This window comes from Anarrhichthys ocellatus, unplaced genomic scaffold (genome assembly GCF_004355925.1).
Source record: "Anarrhichthys ocellatus isolate YVR2014 unplaced genomic scaffold, GSC_Weel_1.0 scaffold66, whole genome shotgun sequence".
NCBI lineage: Eukaryota > Metazoa > Chordata > Actinopteri > Perciformes > Anarhichadidae > Anarrhichthys > Anarrhichthys ocellatus.
In genome coordinates, this window is record NW_022280096.1 from 2,313,971 (window position 1) to 2,332,561 (window position 18,591).

Here is an 18,591-nt window from a genome sequence, read left to right on the forward strand (position 1 = left end):
TGACAGGTACCGGCAGGCCAGAAGGGCTGCAGCTGCGGTGGTCGCGAATGCTAAAACTCGGGCATGGGAGGAGTTTGGGGAGGCCATGGAGAAGGACTTTCGGTTGGCCTCAAGGAGGTTCTGGCAAACCATCCGACAGCTCAGGAAGGGAAAGCAAGGCTGTTCTCAGCAGGGGGGGGAACTGCTAACCAGGACGGAGGACATCGTCGGGCGGTGGAAAGAGCACTTTGAGGAACTCCTAAACCCGACCAACATGTCCTCCGCAGAGGAGGCAGCGCCTGAGGACCTAGGGGGAGGCTCACCCATATCCCTGGCAGATGTCGCTGAGGTAGTTAAAAAGCTCCTTGGTGGCAAGGCGCCGGGGGTGGATGAGATCCGCCCTGAGATGCTGAAAGCGCTGGACATAGTTGGGCTGTCCTGGCTGACACGCCTCTTCAATGTCGCATGGGGGTCGGTATCAGTGCCCATGGAATGGCAGACCGGGGTGGTGGTTCCCATCTTCAAAAAGGGGGACCGGAGAGTGTGCTCGAATTACCGGGGTATCACACTACTCAGCCTCCCGGGGAAGGCTTATGCCAGGGTGCTGGAAAGGAGGCTCCGACCGCTTGTCGAACCTCAGATTCAAGAGGAGCAGTGCGGATTCCGTCCTGGCCGTGGAACAGTGGACCAGCTCTTTACCCTCGCAAGACTACTGGAGGGGTTCTGGGAGTTTGCCCAACCAGTCTACATGTGCTTTGTGGACTTGGAGAAGGCTTTCGACCGGGTCCCTCGGGGGGTATTGTGGGGGTGCTGCGGGAGTACGGGGTGCCGGACCCGTTACAACGGGCGATCCGGTCTCTGTACGACTGCAGTAGGAGCTGTGTCCACATTCTCGGCAATAAGTCAGAGACGTTCCCGGTGGGTGTTGGCCTCCGCCAGGGCTGCCCTTTGTCACCGGTCCTGTTCGTGATTTTCACGGACAGGATATCTAGGCGCAGCCTGGGGGCGGAGAACGTCAGTTTCGGGGGTCTCGGGATCGCCTCCCTGCTATTTGCAGATGATGTGGTCCTGTTAGCCTCCTCGGATCGTGACCTCCAGCATTCACTGGGGCGGTTTGCAGCCGAGTGTGAAGCGGCGGGGATGAGAGTTAGCACCTCCAAATCTGAGGCCATGGTTCTCTGCCGGAAACCGGTGGATTGCTCCCTCCAGGTGGGGACAGAGTGCCTACCTCAAGCGAAGGAGTTCAAGTATCTCGGGGTCTTGTTCACGAGTGAGGGTAAGATGGAGCGGGAGATCGACAGACGGCTGGTGCAGCTGCAGCAGTAAAGCAGGCGCTGCACCGGACCGTCTTGGTGAAGAGGGAGCTGAGCCGGAAGGCAAAGCTCTCAATTTACCACTCGGTCTACATTCCTACCCTCACCTATGGTCACGAACTCTGGGTCGTGACCGAAAGGACAAGGTCGCGGCTACAAGCGGCCGAAATGAGTTTCCTCCATAGGGTGGCCGGGCTCAGCCTTAGAGATAGGGTAAGGAGCTCGGTCATCAGGAGGGAGCTTGGAGTAGAGCCGATACTCCTTCGCGTCGAAAGGAGTCAGCTGAGGTGGTTCGGGCATCTAATTAGGATGCCTCCTGGAAGAGACCCCGGGGAAGACCCAGAACACGCTGGAGAGATTACATCTCCCAGCTGGCCTGGGAACGCCTCGGGATCCCCCAGAATGAGCTGGAACATGTTGCCGGTGAGAGGGAGGTCTGGGTCGGCCTGCTTGACCTGCTGCCACCGCGACCCGACCCCGGATAAGCGGTGGAAAATGGATGGATGGATGGATGGCATCACAAATTGCCTAAAGCTCAGATGATCGCTTAGTTTTGCCGTCATTAACCTGAGCCTCATACTGCAGCAGTGCAGGTCCTCCAATAGCAGTACCATCAGCCTGACCAGTTGGCTCAGATTGAGATAGCGGCAATACTTGCAGCACCTGACATCAAAATTGGGGATTCGCAAGGGTTTCAGAGCTTTTCCCTGCAGATTCACCCCCTGCTGAATATGCTGGTATTGTTGGTATACAAACTGGTTATGAGCTGAACTGTTCTCATGTTAACGGCTTACTGAGCAAGCTGCCTCAATACTTGTTTCATTGAGTTTCATTGAGTTCTTACACCTACAAAGCAAACTCACTGTAGCTACATTGAACCCAAACAATATAAGGGAGTTGGCTGGATGGGAAGCTTTTCAAACTGACTTGTTTAATGACATCAGCAGGAGCAGCCCAGCAACAGCTCACACAAAACCACCAAGAATAAGAGTCAGGCAGTTGTTTATCATGGCTCTTATCCAGATGTTCCCCTTATCCAGTTCCACCAGTCCCCTCAGAGAACAAATCCTTCTGTTACCGCATTCAAAAGGTCCAATGCTGTGTTCGCAAACGCAAAGCAAATTTTTCACGCGACACGATTACATGTCAATGCTAGAAGCAAATAGACATGCGTGACAAATGAGGTGAATACGCGAAAATCGCCTCATTCGTGTATTCACTCCTTTAGTCCTTTAGTCATGTTAAAAAGCAATGGAAACTACTCTGGAGACTACCCGTCAGCAGTGAGAAACAAGACACTTGGTCCCAACAAGACAAGCAGTCAATTAATATGTTAACGGAAATATTGATGGAATTGAGAGCTATGTTACTCCCGTTCTACACATTCATGATGCTCCTAAACTGACGTCTGCAATGAATGCTACCATGCCCAACCTAAGGAGTACGGAACTCAGGCTCCTCAAGGATGTGGAGAAGAAGTGAGTCAGTGGGCTAGTAAACATCAGTCCGTGATAGCTCACTTACCCTCAAATGTGCTGTCACAGAACCTGGAACTATGGCTCTCACTGAATGTTGTGGAACCGGTAGAATCTGCCTAATTCTAGCTAAAGTTGAACTGCTCCCCTGATGCCTTGAGTCTCAGTATAAGCCCATCCTTCACAAGTGACCATGGGAAGATCCCTTGGGAAGGATCTATCAAGTGCTTGTGCAACAGTATGAACCCCTTGTGTTCCTTATACCCTATATTACCCTAACCAAAATCTTTGTCTAACAACCTAAAAAAAGGAGATTGGGATACCCAGACTTACCCTAAAGATAGGAAGAAAAGGAATTACCCAGTCTTCAGTCCATTTTTATCCCCTGATGTTATACTTCAACCCAAGGTCATCCCTCTAGATCTGCATGTCTTCTGCAATACTTTTGAGCGAGTTCATGGAGCTGATCTGCACATTGAGTACAATGAAGAATGCCATACTAACTTTGTTATGGCCAGATCGAGAGTGGCCCCTAAGAGGCCATGTTTGCAGCTGTGTGGTGCTTCAGCTGGCGCTCAACTAGCCCAGCACCTTTAGAAAGAGCTTGGCATCACTCTCCGCCAGTGGCAGTGGCATACTTGACAGCTGACTATTTGTTGAGGAGATGAAAGTGAGCATAAAAGGTGTTCAGCTCATCTGGCAACGTGGCCTCACACATGATGGTTGCGCTCCTGCTTTTTTAGCCTTCGACATTTTGGATCTCCTGCCACATATCTTTAGTGTTGTTGGTGTTGAGGTCTCTCATTAGTTTCTCTTGACGCCTCCCCTTTGCCTCCTTGATACCAGCTTTTTTAGCTTTGGATAGTGCCATCACCTCTCCATTCATCCAGAATTTCTGGTTGGGGAATGATTTTGTTGTGTTAGTCATCACCACATCATCAACACATTTGCTGATATACAGTGGTGTATAGTAACGAAGTAGAAATACTTCGTTACTGTACTTAAGTCGTTTTTTTTGATATCTGTACTTTACTATTTATATTTCTGTTGACTTTTACTTTTACTTCACTACATTTTGCAAAGGAAACTGATACTTTTACTCCGATACATTTCCCCTGAAACCTTCGTTACTTGCTACAAAATCAAATATATCTTTAGAAAAAAAATGAATCATGAGACCAACGTCGGGGACTGTGGTGGAACAGAGACTGCAAGCAAGCAGGTTTGGCGAATCAGTGGTCCTAGCTTGCAAGTTAAATCATTGGTTAATCACGTTAATGCGCAATTGCAAACAAGTGCTCTCAAAGCCGCGGTGTTTTGATTCCCAGTGATGCCCAGGATGCTAGCTAGCGATCCTACATGAGTAGAATTCCACTCTACGATGACTGATTTCATGACGGAAGCAGAAATGGAAGCACCTGCTACTCCCGAAACAAACGACGGTGGTGACGAAGACCAACACCCGTGGATCGCTAGCGAGTTAGTGAGCTGAGGAAGTGTTGACAGTTGACATAGGAGTTTACAAGGCAGGTGTCCTTTCTCAAAACACTGACCTGATGCATCAAGTGGATATTTTTTGCTGAACACAATATTATGCATTTGCCCTCTACATCCTCTAGTCGGAATGAGCATACTTATAAACGCACTGTTAGCCTATAACTCCTTCATAGTGTCATATTGCTTTTCGGAGAATTATGATGATAAGTTCCCAGATAGCATTCAGTTCTGGGCTGACTCTGGCTGTCCTCCGCCAGTGTCGGCTGACTGACGGACAGATTATCTGTGTATATGCCAGAATTGGCCCAGAGGTGGACGTAGCATTACAATATTTTGGTAGTAAAGCTATTACTGGGCCAAAGGTTGTTACATAGGTCATGGCCCAATACTATGTTGTTAGTTTTTGGCCCACAACACTGACTGAATGCAACTTGCTGTGAAGTATACATGTCGTTGCTGGGCCAGAACCGATTACATCAACATCACCCGGCATTTTTTTATGCAAGGTGCAACAGGGAAGATGACATTGTTTTTAACTACAGCCTGTCCCGAATTGACGCACTCATGTCTACATTTCACAAAATGCAATTGTCTTGTCCAACCAACTGCCAGTTAAATACACATCATAAAATAGCACATCTACCTAGGTTTTATTCCATTAGTTTGTATTTAGTCAATCACAGTCGTAAAAGAAAGTAAAGATTATCGTGTGAAATCCTTCGGAGGACACCAGCAAACGCCACCGCCCGTGCGGGAGACCCTTGTGATTATACCAAGCGCTCCTCAAAACATCGCCGTGATTGGGAAACGAGAGTTTGCCTTCAGTGCACAGCGGATTTCATCAGTTGTCAGTCCACTATCGGTGAGTACAAACACATTTGTTAAAAATATATATTTTATTTCCCACAATCAAAGGTTGTCTGTTAGTAGTATGTGTGTCTAAACTGCAGTTTCGATCCCTATTCTTTCTCAGCTGAAATTGTGAAATTGCTAGCTAGCTAGCTGAAATAGCGGCAGCTACTCTTGCTAGCTCAGTACTTAGCTACGTACACTACCTCATTAAACCTGCCGGTGTCCTGCCAAAATGTGAGAGTCTGTCGTTTGAGACACCGTTTAGCTCACGTTTATTTAGTTTGCCATCGTTAAAATTCAATACTTGTGAATCAGAAATGAAGGTTAAGGCATTAAGTAAGCAGAGGGCTAGTTGAATTTAGCATGACATATTATAAAACGCTAACTTTTACATGATAATTACTTTATTTTCTTGGTTGAGGACGTTGACAAATTTGGCGGCAAATGTACTTAAATCAAATATCATCCTGCCGTAAGGGTGCGGGCCACATACGATGTACCGACAACGGCCCAGTAGTAAGTAACACAATGTGGGCCTGTTGTAGAAAGTTGGCGTGAGAGGGAAAGACGTTCTTCCAGTGATTGTTTGTTATGGTTAGGAATAGGATTAGGGATATTTTTAACACCGATCAGTTACAGAAAATAAAATGCAGGTAGTTTAACTATTAATGTTATATGATAATTTTCCAGATAGTCAGAATATTTTATTGAAAGCTGTACATGTATAGTTAAATGTGTAAAAGTGTCTAGTCAATGAACTCAGCAGGCAGGCTACAAGAATGATCGCAGGACTTTCTCATATGATTTAAAACTTCATTAAACAAATTAAGTGCACATCTGCAATTTTGGTCATACATTTTTAACTATTTTGCATATATATTGTCTTTACAGATTCCTTTGTCCTTTACGCCGACCCGAAGAGTTTGTAAAAGTTTTTCTGTGTAAAGTACAAGTTGCTGAGTCACTGGACCGGAGGACCCGATTGCGGACCAAGACAGACTGTTGGTGTGTTCCTGGTGAGGATTTCACCGCCATGGCCGTCACCTCCGCTGTCGGTGTGGTCTTTTGGACGACATACTGTTTTTTCTCAAGGACTGACATTGAATTGTGATTTTGGATTTGCTGTGTAACTGTCTCTGCTGAGGACGAGGATTCGGGAGGCAGCACCGCACCCGAGCTACACAGGCCTGCAACGTGTTCTTATTGTAATATGAGTGAATGTGTGTGGGCCCATGAGTGTTTTAAAGTCAATTTGAGTATTCTGTCATACTGTAAGGTGTTATTGTTGTTTTGTTTTCTTGTCCCCCGAAAGGGTAATTATTATTTGAACATTTTCAAAAGCTGTCAGTAAACTTGTATTTATTTTTTCATCCCAATCAGTTGTCTGTGGTCAGTTATTTAATTACTGCTAAGTTTGTTATTAAGTTTGACAGTTTCTTTGTTATTCGGAGGGTAATATACATTCACAATAATCAGGTAAACCTTCGTGGTAACTACCTTAGGAGTTCAGAACCCAAACGCCCCATCATTCCAGTGTAGGTCTACTCTCTATAGAGTGTTGGGGTGCTACATAAATATTATTTTCACTATTTGCCAGCAGGGGTAGTCTCTTTTAACTACATTTTCTTGCTTGGGTAGAGAGCCTTGTGTTCTGGCTAGTGTGAATCACTGTACACCAGTGTAAACACAAACTGCACAAAAAGTATGGTACAGAACTGGTGAAACAGCTTGACACAATCTTTACAAAGTTGTCTCATCAGATAACAGGGGGCACATATACGGAGCCTTGGATTGGATTGGATCGGGACGGTATGGGATCTCTTCCGCTCTTGTCCCACTCAATTGACAGATACAGATTGATTATGGACATATATTTGGGCACTGACCATTTATTTGCTCATTATTAAGTTTTAGCACTTAATATTTTTCATATTCCTTTTCTTAGAAAACATTTTGAGATGAGGTTTATTATTTATTTATAACCATCTAAAAATGTAAAATGAAATCTCTTTTTGGGAAGATATATTTTGTCCTTGGAATAGGGAACGACATAACATGGTGCACCTTGCTTGTAATTTTAATAATGATTACAATTGTTGGTGTGATATGAGGGCAACTGTACGGGGCAACTGTGGCAAAGTGGAGAGCAGGGCCATCCTTCAATCAGAGGATTGGCGGTTCGATCTCCGGCTCTGCTAGTCACATGTCGATGTGTCCTTGAGCAACACTTAACCCCAAAATTGCTCCCTGTGCATACGGTGTAGAAATGTGATAGAATCTGAATTGTAAGTCGCTTTGGATAAAAGCGTCTGCTAAATCAGAGGTCCCCAACCTTTTTTACATCACGGACCGGTTTCATGTAAGACAATATTTTCACGGACCGGCCTTCAAGGTGTGGCGGAAAAACACGATGAAATAAAATGATACGATCGGCATGAAAACAAATATAAAATCCATAAATAAATACAACTCACAATAACGCTGAATCAGTGGGAGCCCTCAGCTTGTTTCTCTGCAACGACGTCCCATCTGGGGGTAATGGGAGACAATGACACCCGAAGTCTGTTCCTGATGTCCAGTCTACTTCGAAATTTTGTTTTGACTGCTGTCACTGCAGAACATCCCGCTTCACAAAGAGGATGTGTGAAATGGAAGCAGGGCTTTCAGTGCTTTAGTGGCGATCTCAGGATATTCAGCCTTGATTTTAATCCTAAACACAACCTAAACACCAGCAGAGTTGTTGTCTCAAACATACTTTTAAGGCCACCGTCATTTACAACCTCCAGCAGCTGATCCTCTGTCGCCACATATTATGCAGAGTGGGCTTGGCGCGTCAGAATTACTCCTGATATTTAATTAGACTCCTGATATTGTCTGTTAAATGAAGCTTTCTTTTTCTTGGAAGTTGTAGGCTCTTCTCCTGTCTCTTTAGTGGCCTTTCTCCCTTTGCAAAGACGCTCTCCAAATGTTATTTACTCATTTTCGCTAGTTTGCGGGTTTCATTTTTGAGGTAACGTATAACGTGACCGAGACAAGCGTCTTGACATGTGTCAAGAGGAACAGGCGGATGAAATTGCGAGAGAATCCGGTCATTTTTCAAAATAAAACTTCTTTCAGACTCTGATAATCAATAAAACGGAAATATTATAATATTTATTCTTTCTGTGCGGCCCGGTACCAAATGATCCACGGCCCGGTACCAGTCCGCGGCCCGGTGGTTGGGGACCACTGTGCTAAATGACTGTAACGTAATGTAATGTAATATGATGATGTGATGTATCACGTTGGATGTCAGTGTCAGTTTTCCTACTGTCGAGATAGACATTGAAGTGGCCCAAGTTAACGCGTTATTATCACGTTAACGCATTCATTAATTAATGCCGACAATTATTTTATCGCGCAGTTTTTAAAATGTATTATTAAGCGGACATTTTTAACACAAGAACCAGCCTGCCGACAGCAAGCGGTGAACAGCTGTTTGTGTGGCATCACTTCCTTCTCTTCCTGTTTCCTTCACCTACATTCCCCTGGGTCCTAAGTCCCTCCATGTACAGCTTCTTATCACCCTCTATGTACCAATGTACATTTATAACAAATACCACACATATTATGGGAATGTGTCTGACCAAAATACCAAAAAAGCTAAAAATAAATGATTCAGTTAAATTCTTTTTTTAGAGTTTTTAAGTGTTTTTGTTTGGGATATGTATAATAAGCATATCATTTAGTTATTGCTACTGAGAATTTAACAAACATAAAAAAAAGAAAAAAACATGACGTAGATAGGTTTGCAGTTTTCAAGGTGTATATTTCAAATTGCATCTCTTACACACATGAAGATAAAGTTGTGAACACTGGCTGAATATCTATTATCAGAATCATTATAACTGTATTTTAACTGCTACTGTGTAAAGGGAATAACTGCTGTTAAAAAGAACCAAATATTATTGCACTTTTGTTCATATAGCAGTACTTTTAAAATAAAAGTGCGCAATACCCTACTTTTGAATTAATTATTGAATTTTGCGCATAACAATGCGATTAATCGCAAAACAATCATGTGATTAATCGCGATTCAAAATTGTAATCGTTGCGCAGCACTAATATATATATATATATATATATATATATACAGACACACACATACAACTTTTGACGTGTTCTGATTTACTTTTGATTACTAATATGTAAGAAACTAATTAGGTTATTCGGACATTTCCATTCATGAATATTTTAACTGAATGACAAGCTCTCACCTGCGACATAGTCACCTATTCCAACTGTTGTCAGTGTGATGACAACAAAATATGTTGACTCCAGAGCCGTCCAGCCCTCAATGTGTTGGAAGATCACAGCTGGGATGGTGACGAACAAGATGCAGCCAGCCAGGATGAAGAGAAGGGTGGAGGCCACACGGATTTTAGTCTGACTGATCTGGTTGTGTTTATTCTGTGAGAGAAAGTTACACACACACACACACACACAAAGTATAAGAAAAGTGTAAACCATAATACCTATCTCGTTTTCAGCAAGTTCTGATTTGGGGTTTGGACTCCTGAGTCCTGAGTCTGAGAAACGATTTTGATTTATCAGGCACAGTGTATTATCTCATCAGCATGACATGTAAAAAGAAAAGCCTAGATTGTGAAACCACACCTACCCCCCCATCAGGCGTTAAAAATCTCACCTTAGTGTGAGATTTGGTTTAAACCAAGGAGGAGTCCCTCTGACACTGTCATGACATCATCAAGGCTATAAACATTGGCCCAAACCTTCACACTGTGCCTTTCCATTGCAATTCACATTGTTGCAGGAGGTAACAATTTTGGTACCCGAAACAACCTAGGTGACAGTCCCAACCTACAGACTGTTTTTGCTCCCGTAGCTGTGCCTACGGTGTAGAAATGTGATAGAATCTGAATTGTAAGTCGCTTTGGATAAAAGCGTCTGCTAAATGACTGTAATGTAATATAATGTGTTCAGACACTTGGATCCTGAAAGAGAGACGGATAACCTCTGTGTCCCAAGCTCTCTTAACTCCACCTGCGGATGGAATTCCCGGATTCTTCAAGTCAACATTGGCTGCCACACGTGGACCAGCTGGCCGCGTAACCCGCCAGCACGTTATATGGCCGCCGGATAAACTCCGCCAATCAACAGACAGATGAACACACGCCGATCGCTACGTGAAGCGATCTCAAGGCTATTGTCTGGGCAGAGATAGGTCATAGTGTGTTATTGTATCCTTGTTTGTTTGTTTTCAGTTTAACTTTACTGTTACTGTGTATTGTGTGTCTTACGGACCTCCAAGTCCTGTTCAGTGCTATGAACATAATTGTTGGTGCAGTATATAATAGTGTTGCCCCACACTGCTGGGCTTTGTTGTGTTTAGAGCAGAGGTAGCCAACATGGTGCCGGTGGGCACCCTGTCGTCTGCAGGGACCATGTGAGTCGCCAGCAAGGCATGTTCTAAAAATAGCACGAGTCACCATGGAGCTCCGTCTAAAATTGTAGTTGCTGTTCTTTTTTAATCAAAAACGCTTGCATTAGTGTAGATTTTAAAATGACAATATTTCTTGTCATAAGAGAGTTGGGTACCCGGAGGCGCACGGTGGACAACCAGGTCGAGGCCGCCGCACCGCACTAGGTTTTCAGGTTCCGAATGGCAGGCGCTTCCCGTTGGCGCCAGACGCGCGCCGCGAGCGCACCCCGTCGTCAGGTCCGTAAATCCTCGGAACAGGCCGCGGGGCAACAACGAGGGTAGAGGCGAGGCAACGCAATCCGACCGAAAAGGCCCAGACTAGAGGTTTGAACGCAGGCGCCCAAAGACGCTCGCGCGTCTCGGAGGTTTGGATCCCCCGCTCGGCTATAGACGAGACTTTTTACTAGTTTCTTCGTGGAGAAAAAGGTACCATTGGAAAAGCTGGTGTCGGTGACAACAGACGGGGCTCCCGCGATGACGGGCCGGCATGCAGGCTTCATTGCGCAATGCAAAGGTGACCCAGACTTTGCAAAATGTCTACATTACCACTGGATCATTCACCAGCAGGCGCTATGTGCAAAAGTAACCGGCTTTAATCGTGTGACGATACAAAAATATCAGCGATGTGATACCTCTGACTTTCAAATGTTGAAACAGATTAACAGAAATAAAAGTTGCATGTTTAAATATGTATGTGTAGCTATACCATCATTGTGGAAATCATTATTAATAATTATTGTGAGGAATAATTAACTGACATGTGATCAAACAGTCTCTTCACATATATTATTATTATTAAGGTGATCTGTGCAACTTTGTTATTCAGGAAGTTTGTATCAAATAAGTAGCCCTTCGTACTACTCGGTACCCTTGAAGTAGCTCTCAGTTTAAAAAAGGTTGGTGACCCCTGGTTTAGAGCAACTGCGGCTCAGTGCTAGAGCAGGGTCATCCTTCAATCAGAGGATCGGCGGTTCGATGTTTAGTAGTAGTTGTATAATAGATGTTTGTTTATTTATAATATTATTGATTTTTGATCAGTATTGTTAAGGCGAATAAAGTCTGTTTTAAAGAGCAGTTTCTGTGATTATTTTGTGCATATGTGTTGTGGTAATAGCTGGTTATACTTAGTGCTGTGATTCAAACCTTCACTGTTAACTCTGAATGTGGACTAGTAACTATCAACACTAAATTTGAGACTTACTCCACAATTCGGTTATTGGTCCCTGATCCCAGGGTGGTGCCCCGTTCCTATTGATATTAATGATTGTATTAATTAATATCAATAATTATTTTTCTATACTTGCTAATAACCAAACCCGCTCCTGCCAGATACCAACAATGAGAAGATTATGGAAGATGAAGTTGACCTGGAATTTCATTTGTTCAACAAGAGGCAGTCACCCCTGCAGTTTGTTTCCTTTCATTTGTACCTTGGTGGAAGTTGACTATTTTTGGTTTCTTAACATTTGTGCCATCCAATTATCAGGGAACCAAGGTTTTTAAACCTAAGACACATGCAATCACATGTAATTCATTAAATCATTTTGTTTTGTAATGCCTTTTAAGCCACATTTTTTCAGTTGATTTGTCTCACATCTGTCTGGTACAAAAAATATGCTTTAATATGAATCAATAAAATATAACGAATAAAACGAAATAAAGTGATTTTTTAGGAAATTCACATGCAGTTAACTGGAATATTTAATAAACACTGGAACATGCCGGCAAAAGTATCAATGGTGCTGATGGTTGTGGCCGCGGAAGTGGTAAGTCTTTACCAGCTGCTGAAGTAGATGGAGGCTGATCAGAAAACTGCTTTAATTGATAGTCAATCAAATAGTTATCTTCAGCTATTGAAGAGAAACGTCCTGGTATTTCAGCTCACTTACACAATGCAGAAAGCCACCTCTTCTTTCTCGAGGACTTGGAGGCCAAAGGAAGAGGAAACAACCAATTCAGGGTCTTCCCAAAGGCTGTTATGGTGAAAATGCCATGGCTTTTTGGGAGAAAGTAATCCCGGACAGGCTGGAACCAGACACACATGTGCAGGTCTTAAGGCTTTTCTGACAAAATTTGAGAGGGATCTGAACAATTTTTGAGGAGCAGGATGTCAAAGTACACAACCTATAACTTCCTGTTGCCACTAGGTGGCGCTGTTACCATGATTCTAAATTAACATATAGATGTCTTCAGGGTCAGGATGTTATGACATATGAGAAATTTGGCGCAGATTAGACAATGTACGGCTGAGTTACAACAACTTACTGTTTCATGGCGAATGGGGTTTGTTTGCCGCCACGCCACGAATACAAACTTCAATAACTTTTTGATCTTTGAGTAACTTTTCACTGCCAAGGTCTCAGAGCATACTGACCAAATCTGAATGCAATTGGGTTTATTCTCTAGGAGTTTGTTAAAGTATGACGCCTTGAAATGGTCCACAAATGTCATAAAATTCGAAATGGCCGATTTCCTATTTTGTTTAATGAAAAACTCCAAGAGGAGTTTTTGTAGGTCCCATCTCAATACACATACATACCAAATTTCATACAGCTAGGTGAAACCCAATGTTGGGGCTACTCAATGATATCCTGATGATCCTCCTGATGTTCCTGCTGAAGTGTCTCATTCACTACAGAAGGTCTCACACACTGTGGACTTCCTCTTCTGTCTTTAGTCCACTTTGAAGTATTTAAGCTCTGCAAGGCCTCAAACATCATGTCAATAAACTTCAATGTTGTTGCTATCGAGCCAATATTTCATACTGGACACCCCAATCAGACTGCAATTTTCACAAAAACTGGCTTGCGTGCCAAATTTCCAAAAATTCACAGTATCCCAAGCACCTCCTTTTTGCGATGAAACTAACAAAGTAATAAATGTCGGTGCTCGGGCCCTAATAAACATTAGAATAACAATAGGTCCTCCGCTCCGACTACGTCGGTGCTCGGCCCCTAATAATGACAACCATAACAGTTAAAGGCAATATGATTGATAAGTGTCACAGCTCTGCCCCTTCTCTCCTGTCACTCTATCTCTCACTCACCTAATCAGCTCATTCAGTGCACCTGTTAGCCCCCCTCATCATGAGCCTAACTCCCTTCATCTGCCTCTGATCACTAATCAAGCACTCCCTCCTCACCAGCACAACTCCCCTCACCTGTTCACTCCCTGTAAGATTCCTGTTGTGATCCTGCTTACGGTTTTCCAGTCTGCCTGCCCTGCCTCGTCCTGCCGGATCCCCCCCCTCGTCTCTCGCCTCCTTGGATTCCCTGCTGTGTTCCTGTAAGATTCCTGTCGTGTTCTTGACTCATTAAAACCTGTTTCACACTGCATCTGGTTATGTCTGCATTTGAGTCCTCCACCACACCCCGTGACAATAAGTGAATAGTATGTACATATAACACACATTATGGTTCACAAGCATAATGTGGAGATGACAGTGGACTTCAGGAGGAGCCCCCCTCACCATACTCAACAGCACGGTGTCTGCTGTGGAGACCTTCAGGTTTCTGGGATCCACAATCTCCCAGGACCTGAAGTGGGCCTCCAACATTGACACCATCAGGAAAAAGGCCCAGCAGAGGTTGTACTTCCTGCGCCAGCTCAGGATCCTCTGATTGAAGGACGGCCCTGCTATCCACTTAGCCGCAGTCGCCCACAACAACATTGACACCGTTGTTGTATAGGGTTATGTTCATATATACAGTATATATATACACTTTTTGAATATATATTTATATTTATATTGTACCTAGTCATTAAATTGTTTATGCTTACATCTTTCCTGTTTATTGTAAATTTTGTGTATGTACATAGAGAGCAACGAAAAACCGGAGTCAAATTCCTTGTATGTATATGGCCAGTAAAGCTGATTCTGACTTAAAAATTTGCACTTCATGGTGGACATGACAAGTTGGCTAAACAGGCTGAATAAAAGTCTCAGAACCCAACACACTGGCATTTGAAACATGGAAAGCTATTCCCAACAATAATATGAACATGAAGAAGTATGCATTTGGACTCCTGTCCCTTCTTTGGATCAACTTAATTGTGCGAGCAGGTTTTTCTCAAGCATGAACTACATGAAATCCAAATATTGCTCTCGCCTCACAGACGAATGCCTGCAGTCCTGTGTGAAGATCATAGTTACAGCTGACAGCCCTGATGGAGAAGATCTGCAGTGATGTTCAGAGACAGAAATCGCATTAAACGAGAGCGCTATTCTCTAATAAGCTATAATAGGTGGTTATTTTGCAACAAAGTATCTGTTTAAGCAAGTTGTGATTTTGTCAATGAATTGAATGACCCTCAGCTGATATCGTTGCGCTTTATGCTCAGGCCCGAGGGTTGATTGCTGTACGTAGCTGAGAAAAAAGAGAAGATAACTGAACTTTGACTTTAGTCTAAATTAAATTGCATAATTGTGCCCAGGCAGGCCGGGAGGATGGCGTTTCCCTTTGTTTCCCAGTTTTTTACCTTATTCTTTTGATAATCTTAAATATCACATTTGTATTTCCTCAGCTTCAGTATTTGTACTGAAGACCTGAAAGTTAAACTAGAGAGACTGTATCCATGGAGAGTGATCATCCTCACACCAACAAAGTAGTTTCCATAAAGAGTGGAAAATCACTTCAAACATGTTGTGTACATGTTGTGTACATGCTACGTTATCCATGTGGATTTTTGTATGTAGGTAAAACTACCAGAGAGCTCAAGCTCTATACGCTGTATAAGTGAACACAAACGCTCTATACGTAGGAAGGACCGAGATTATCCTGTAGCTGTACATTTTAATGATGAACAAAATGTCATTTTTAATTTACAACCGTAAAGTTTTGTGGCATTGATGAAGTCAGTCTTCCACCTCGAGGTGGTGAGCTTGACTTGCTGGTAAGGCAACGTAAAGCTTTTTGGAACTTCACTCTACAGACCTTGTCTCCCAAAGATTTAAATGATGAGCTACGTCTCAATGACTATGTTTACATGTACATGTTCCACTGTCATTCCAAATATGACAATATTCTGAATGTTATATGGCTCCGGTAAACATCATATTTAGTTTTGTGATTCTGAATTAGGCCTTATTCCGAATGGAGAATTTTCAGATTAAAACATGTGGAATATGCCAATATTATTCAGATTTTAGGAGCATTCTTTGGACATGTATACAGCACATTCAGAATATGCATCTCCAATAGGGGTTTTTACGGGACTTTACACGGCCTCTTTTCCTGTGTACGACCAGCTCTGTGCGTACAGCTCTGTGAGACAAACCAACTAGCCAATAGTTTGCAAAGCTGGAGTAGAGATACATGCCCAAAAGAAGGAGAAACAGATGAGGCATGAGGGCTCGATGTCCTCTTGTGCGACCTGTGCTGACAACCCAGCACCGTGCAGCTTGACAGGCATTTGCCAGAGAACATTAGACTTGGTAGGTTCACCAATGGCACCCCGCTCTCCTCACAGATGAGAGTAGGTTCAGAATTAGCACGTGGCAGACGTGAAAGAGTCTGGAGACGCCGTGGCGAATGCTGTGCTGCCTGCAACATCATCCAGCATGACCAGTTTGGTGGTGGGTCAGTGATGGTCTGGGGAGGCATATCCTTGGATGGTCGCACAAACCACCACGTGCTAGCCAACAGTACCCTGACTGCTAATGTTTGGTACAGGGATGAATGATGAGTTTGTTGAAGTGTGAAAAGATAAGGGAGTTCTCAGAGCCTGCATCTGCTCCATACCAGGGCGAAACCGGAAGCACACCTGAATATTCACATTAAAAGTTTAAAATTAGAATGAGGAAAATATAACATCTTTCTTAATAATTAAATCAGTAATTGCTCCAGGGTACATGTACTGATATATTACAGTCTGAAGTAATCATAGAAGCAAGGATCCTCTCTTGGTTTCCCATTTGCCTTAAAATGAAAACAACCTAACTAGAAAAGGTAAACTTATAATTGAATACAAAGAGCTGCAATGTTTTGCGTAGTCATGCGGTGCATTACATTTCAAACGTTTGAAATCACCAGCCACAAAAGCTTAATTCTCTACAATCGATGGCTGTTGGAATGCTTCATATTTTTTGAATAGTCTTTTAGGTTGTACAAAGTCCTCTTTACAAATAGATGTTATTTAATATGTGGGTTTGCATGAAAAGTAATTTTTTTGTAGATGGAGAACAAAATGCTGTTCAATGGTTCAACCAGAATAGCAACTGAAAGGGACAAAGATCCCTCTGAGCAGCAGTTACATAGAAATATGAGATATCTCCAGTCATTGGTAAAATACATTGAAAGCTCAGCACCAAAATGTGTGCAAATTTGAATAGGATCCGGATATTGCTTGCTCCTCCGGGTCCCCCACACCAAGCTCCACACCATGGGCGACCGGGCCTTTGGCTCGGCAGCACCGCGCCTATGGAACAGTCTCCCTGACCACCTAAGGGCAACACAGACACTGGTCTCTTTTAAGACTGGCCTAAAAACCTTTTTATTCAGGAAGGTGTTTCTGACCTTGTGCTAAATCACTGTCAGTTATTTCTTTTGTGTTTCTGTTCAGTCAGTTTTGTTTTTTTTATGCTTATGTTTACTAGTTATTTTTATTATAGTTTGTTTTAACTATGTTTTTACTATGTACTGGCTCTGTGGCACTCTGAGATTTTCCGAATGAAAAGTGCGTTGCAAATAAAATGCATTATTATTATTATTATTGTTTCAGAGTCAAGCGCATAATAATGCAGCTTATAACAAGCTTGAATTAATGGGCGTGTTGCTTGATCAAAGTTCTTATGAAATGTAAAAATAGAAATAGGTTAGCACTATTGCACTACAGAAGTATGAGCTGCCGAACCACCAGACTTCAAAACAGCTTCTTTCCTCTGGCTAAGACTCCTAAATTCATCCTCCACCTTCAGTATATAATATCGTTTTTGTTGTTGTTTGTTTTTCTTTCTTATTTCACAAATTGGGACTACAATCTAAGTTTCATTTTGCAACCTTGTCATTCATGTGACGACATAATGACAAATGAAAACCTTGCAACTTGTACTGGAATTGGTTCACGGAATATCAACTGAACATACTATATTTACTATATACTTTGTAATCCATCCACTGACTAGACTGCAGAGGGAATAATTTTTTGATGTCATGCAACACTAAAACATTGACTAAATGCAAGATAATCATGTCATTATTCTCCTTTTGGCGCCAACACTTTTTCTAACGTAAATTTTACAATTATACTGTTTATCTACGTTAAGCTCGCCATTATTTTTTTTGGAATATTTTATTTATCCAAGTATTTTAACAATGCAAGAGAGCATACAGAACACAGTACATTAAACATTACAAAAAAAAAAAGTTAAGAAAAAAAACAAAAAAACACAAATAGATGAAATAAAATTAAGTAAATAAATAAAGTAAATAAATAATTCCACCCACCCACAAAAAACTAAAAAAAAAAATGTTGGTGCATAAAGTGACACAGCACAAAGAGACTGCAATGACACAGTGTATATTGTAAATCAGAGCTCTAAATAGTTACAGTCCTATGGTACTGTTAGTGTTGTACCCATGTACTCCAAATAAGGCTTTTCATAAAATAAATGATATCTCTTTCTGAGACTATATGTAATCTTTTCAAGAGGAATACAACTGTTCATTTCCACAGACCATTTGGCGATGAGAGTGGGGGAATCAGACTTCCACGTCATTGCGATACATTTCCTGGCCACACATAAAGCAATTTCTGCAAGTTTAATTTGGAGCTTCGTTAAAGACCTGTTGAGAGTTGTCAAGTTTCCCAGTAAACATAGCTCAGGATCTAATGGAAAGGTAACCCCTGTGATCTTAGTTATTGTATTACAAAAGTCATACCAAAAGGACCTCACCTTTGTGCAAAGCCAGGTACAGTGTAGGTAATGTCGCCATTATTGAAGGAAAGACGAAATACATCAATATAACGGGATTCTAAACTTTTGTACGGCAGT

General features: G+C 42.6%; 1 protein-coding gene across 2 annotated transcripts in view; it reads right to left on the minus strand.

Annotated features, from left to right (window-relative positions):
- kcnk10a (potassium channel, subfamily K, member 10a) overlaps window positions 1-18,591 on the minus strand; it is a 46,660-nt gene that overhangs the window by 12,330 nt on the left and 15,739 nt on the right. For both annotated transcript variants that reach the window (XM_031872773.1, XM_031872774.1), the window contains exon 5: window positions 9,373-9,565. In XM_031872773.1, the coding sequence (XP_031728633.1) occupies window positions 9,373-9,565 (193 nt within the window). The remainder of the gene's footprint in view (window positions 1-9,372; window positions 9,566-18,591) is intronic.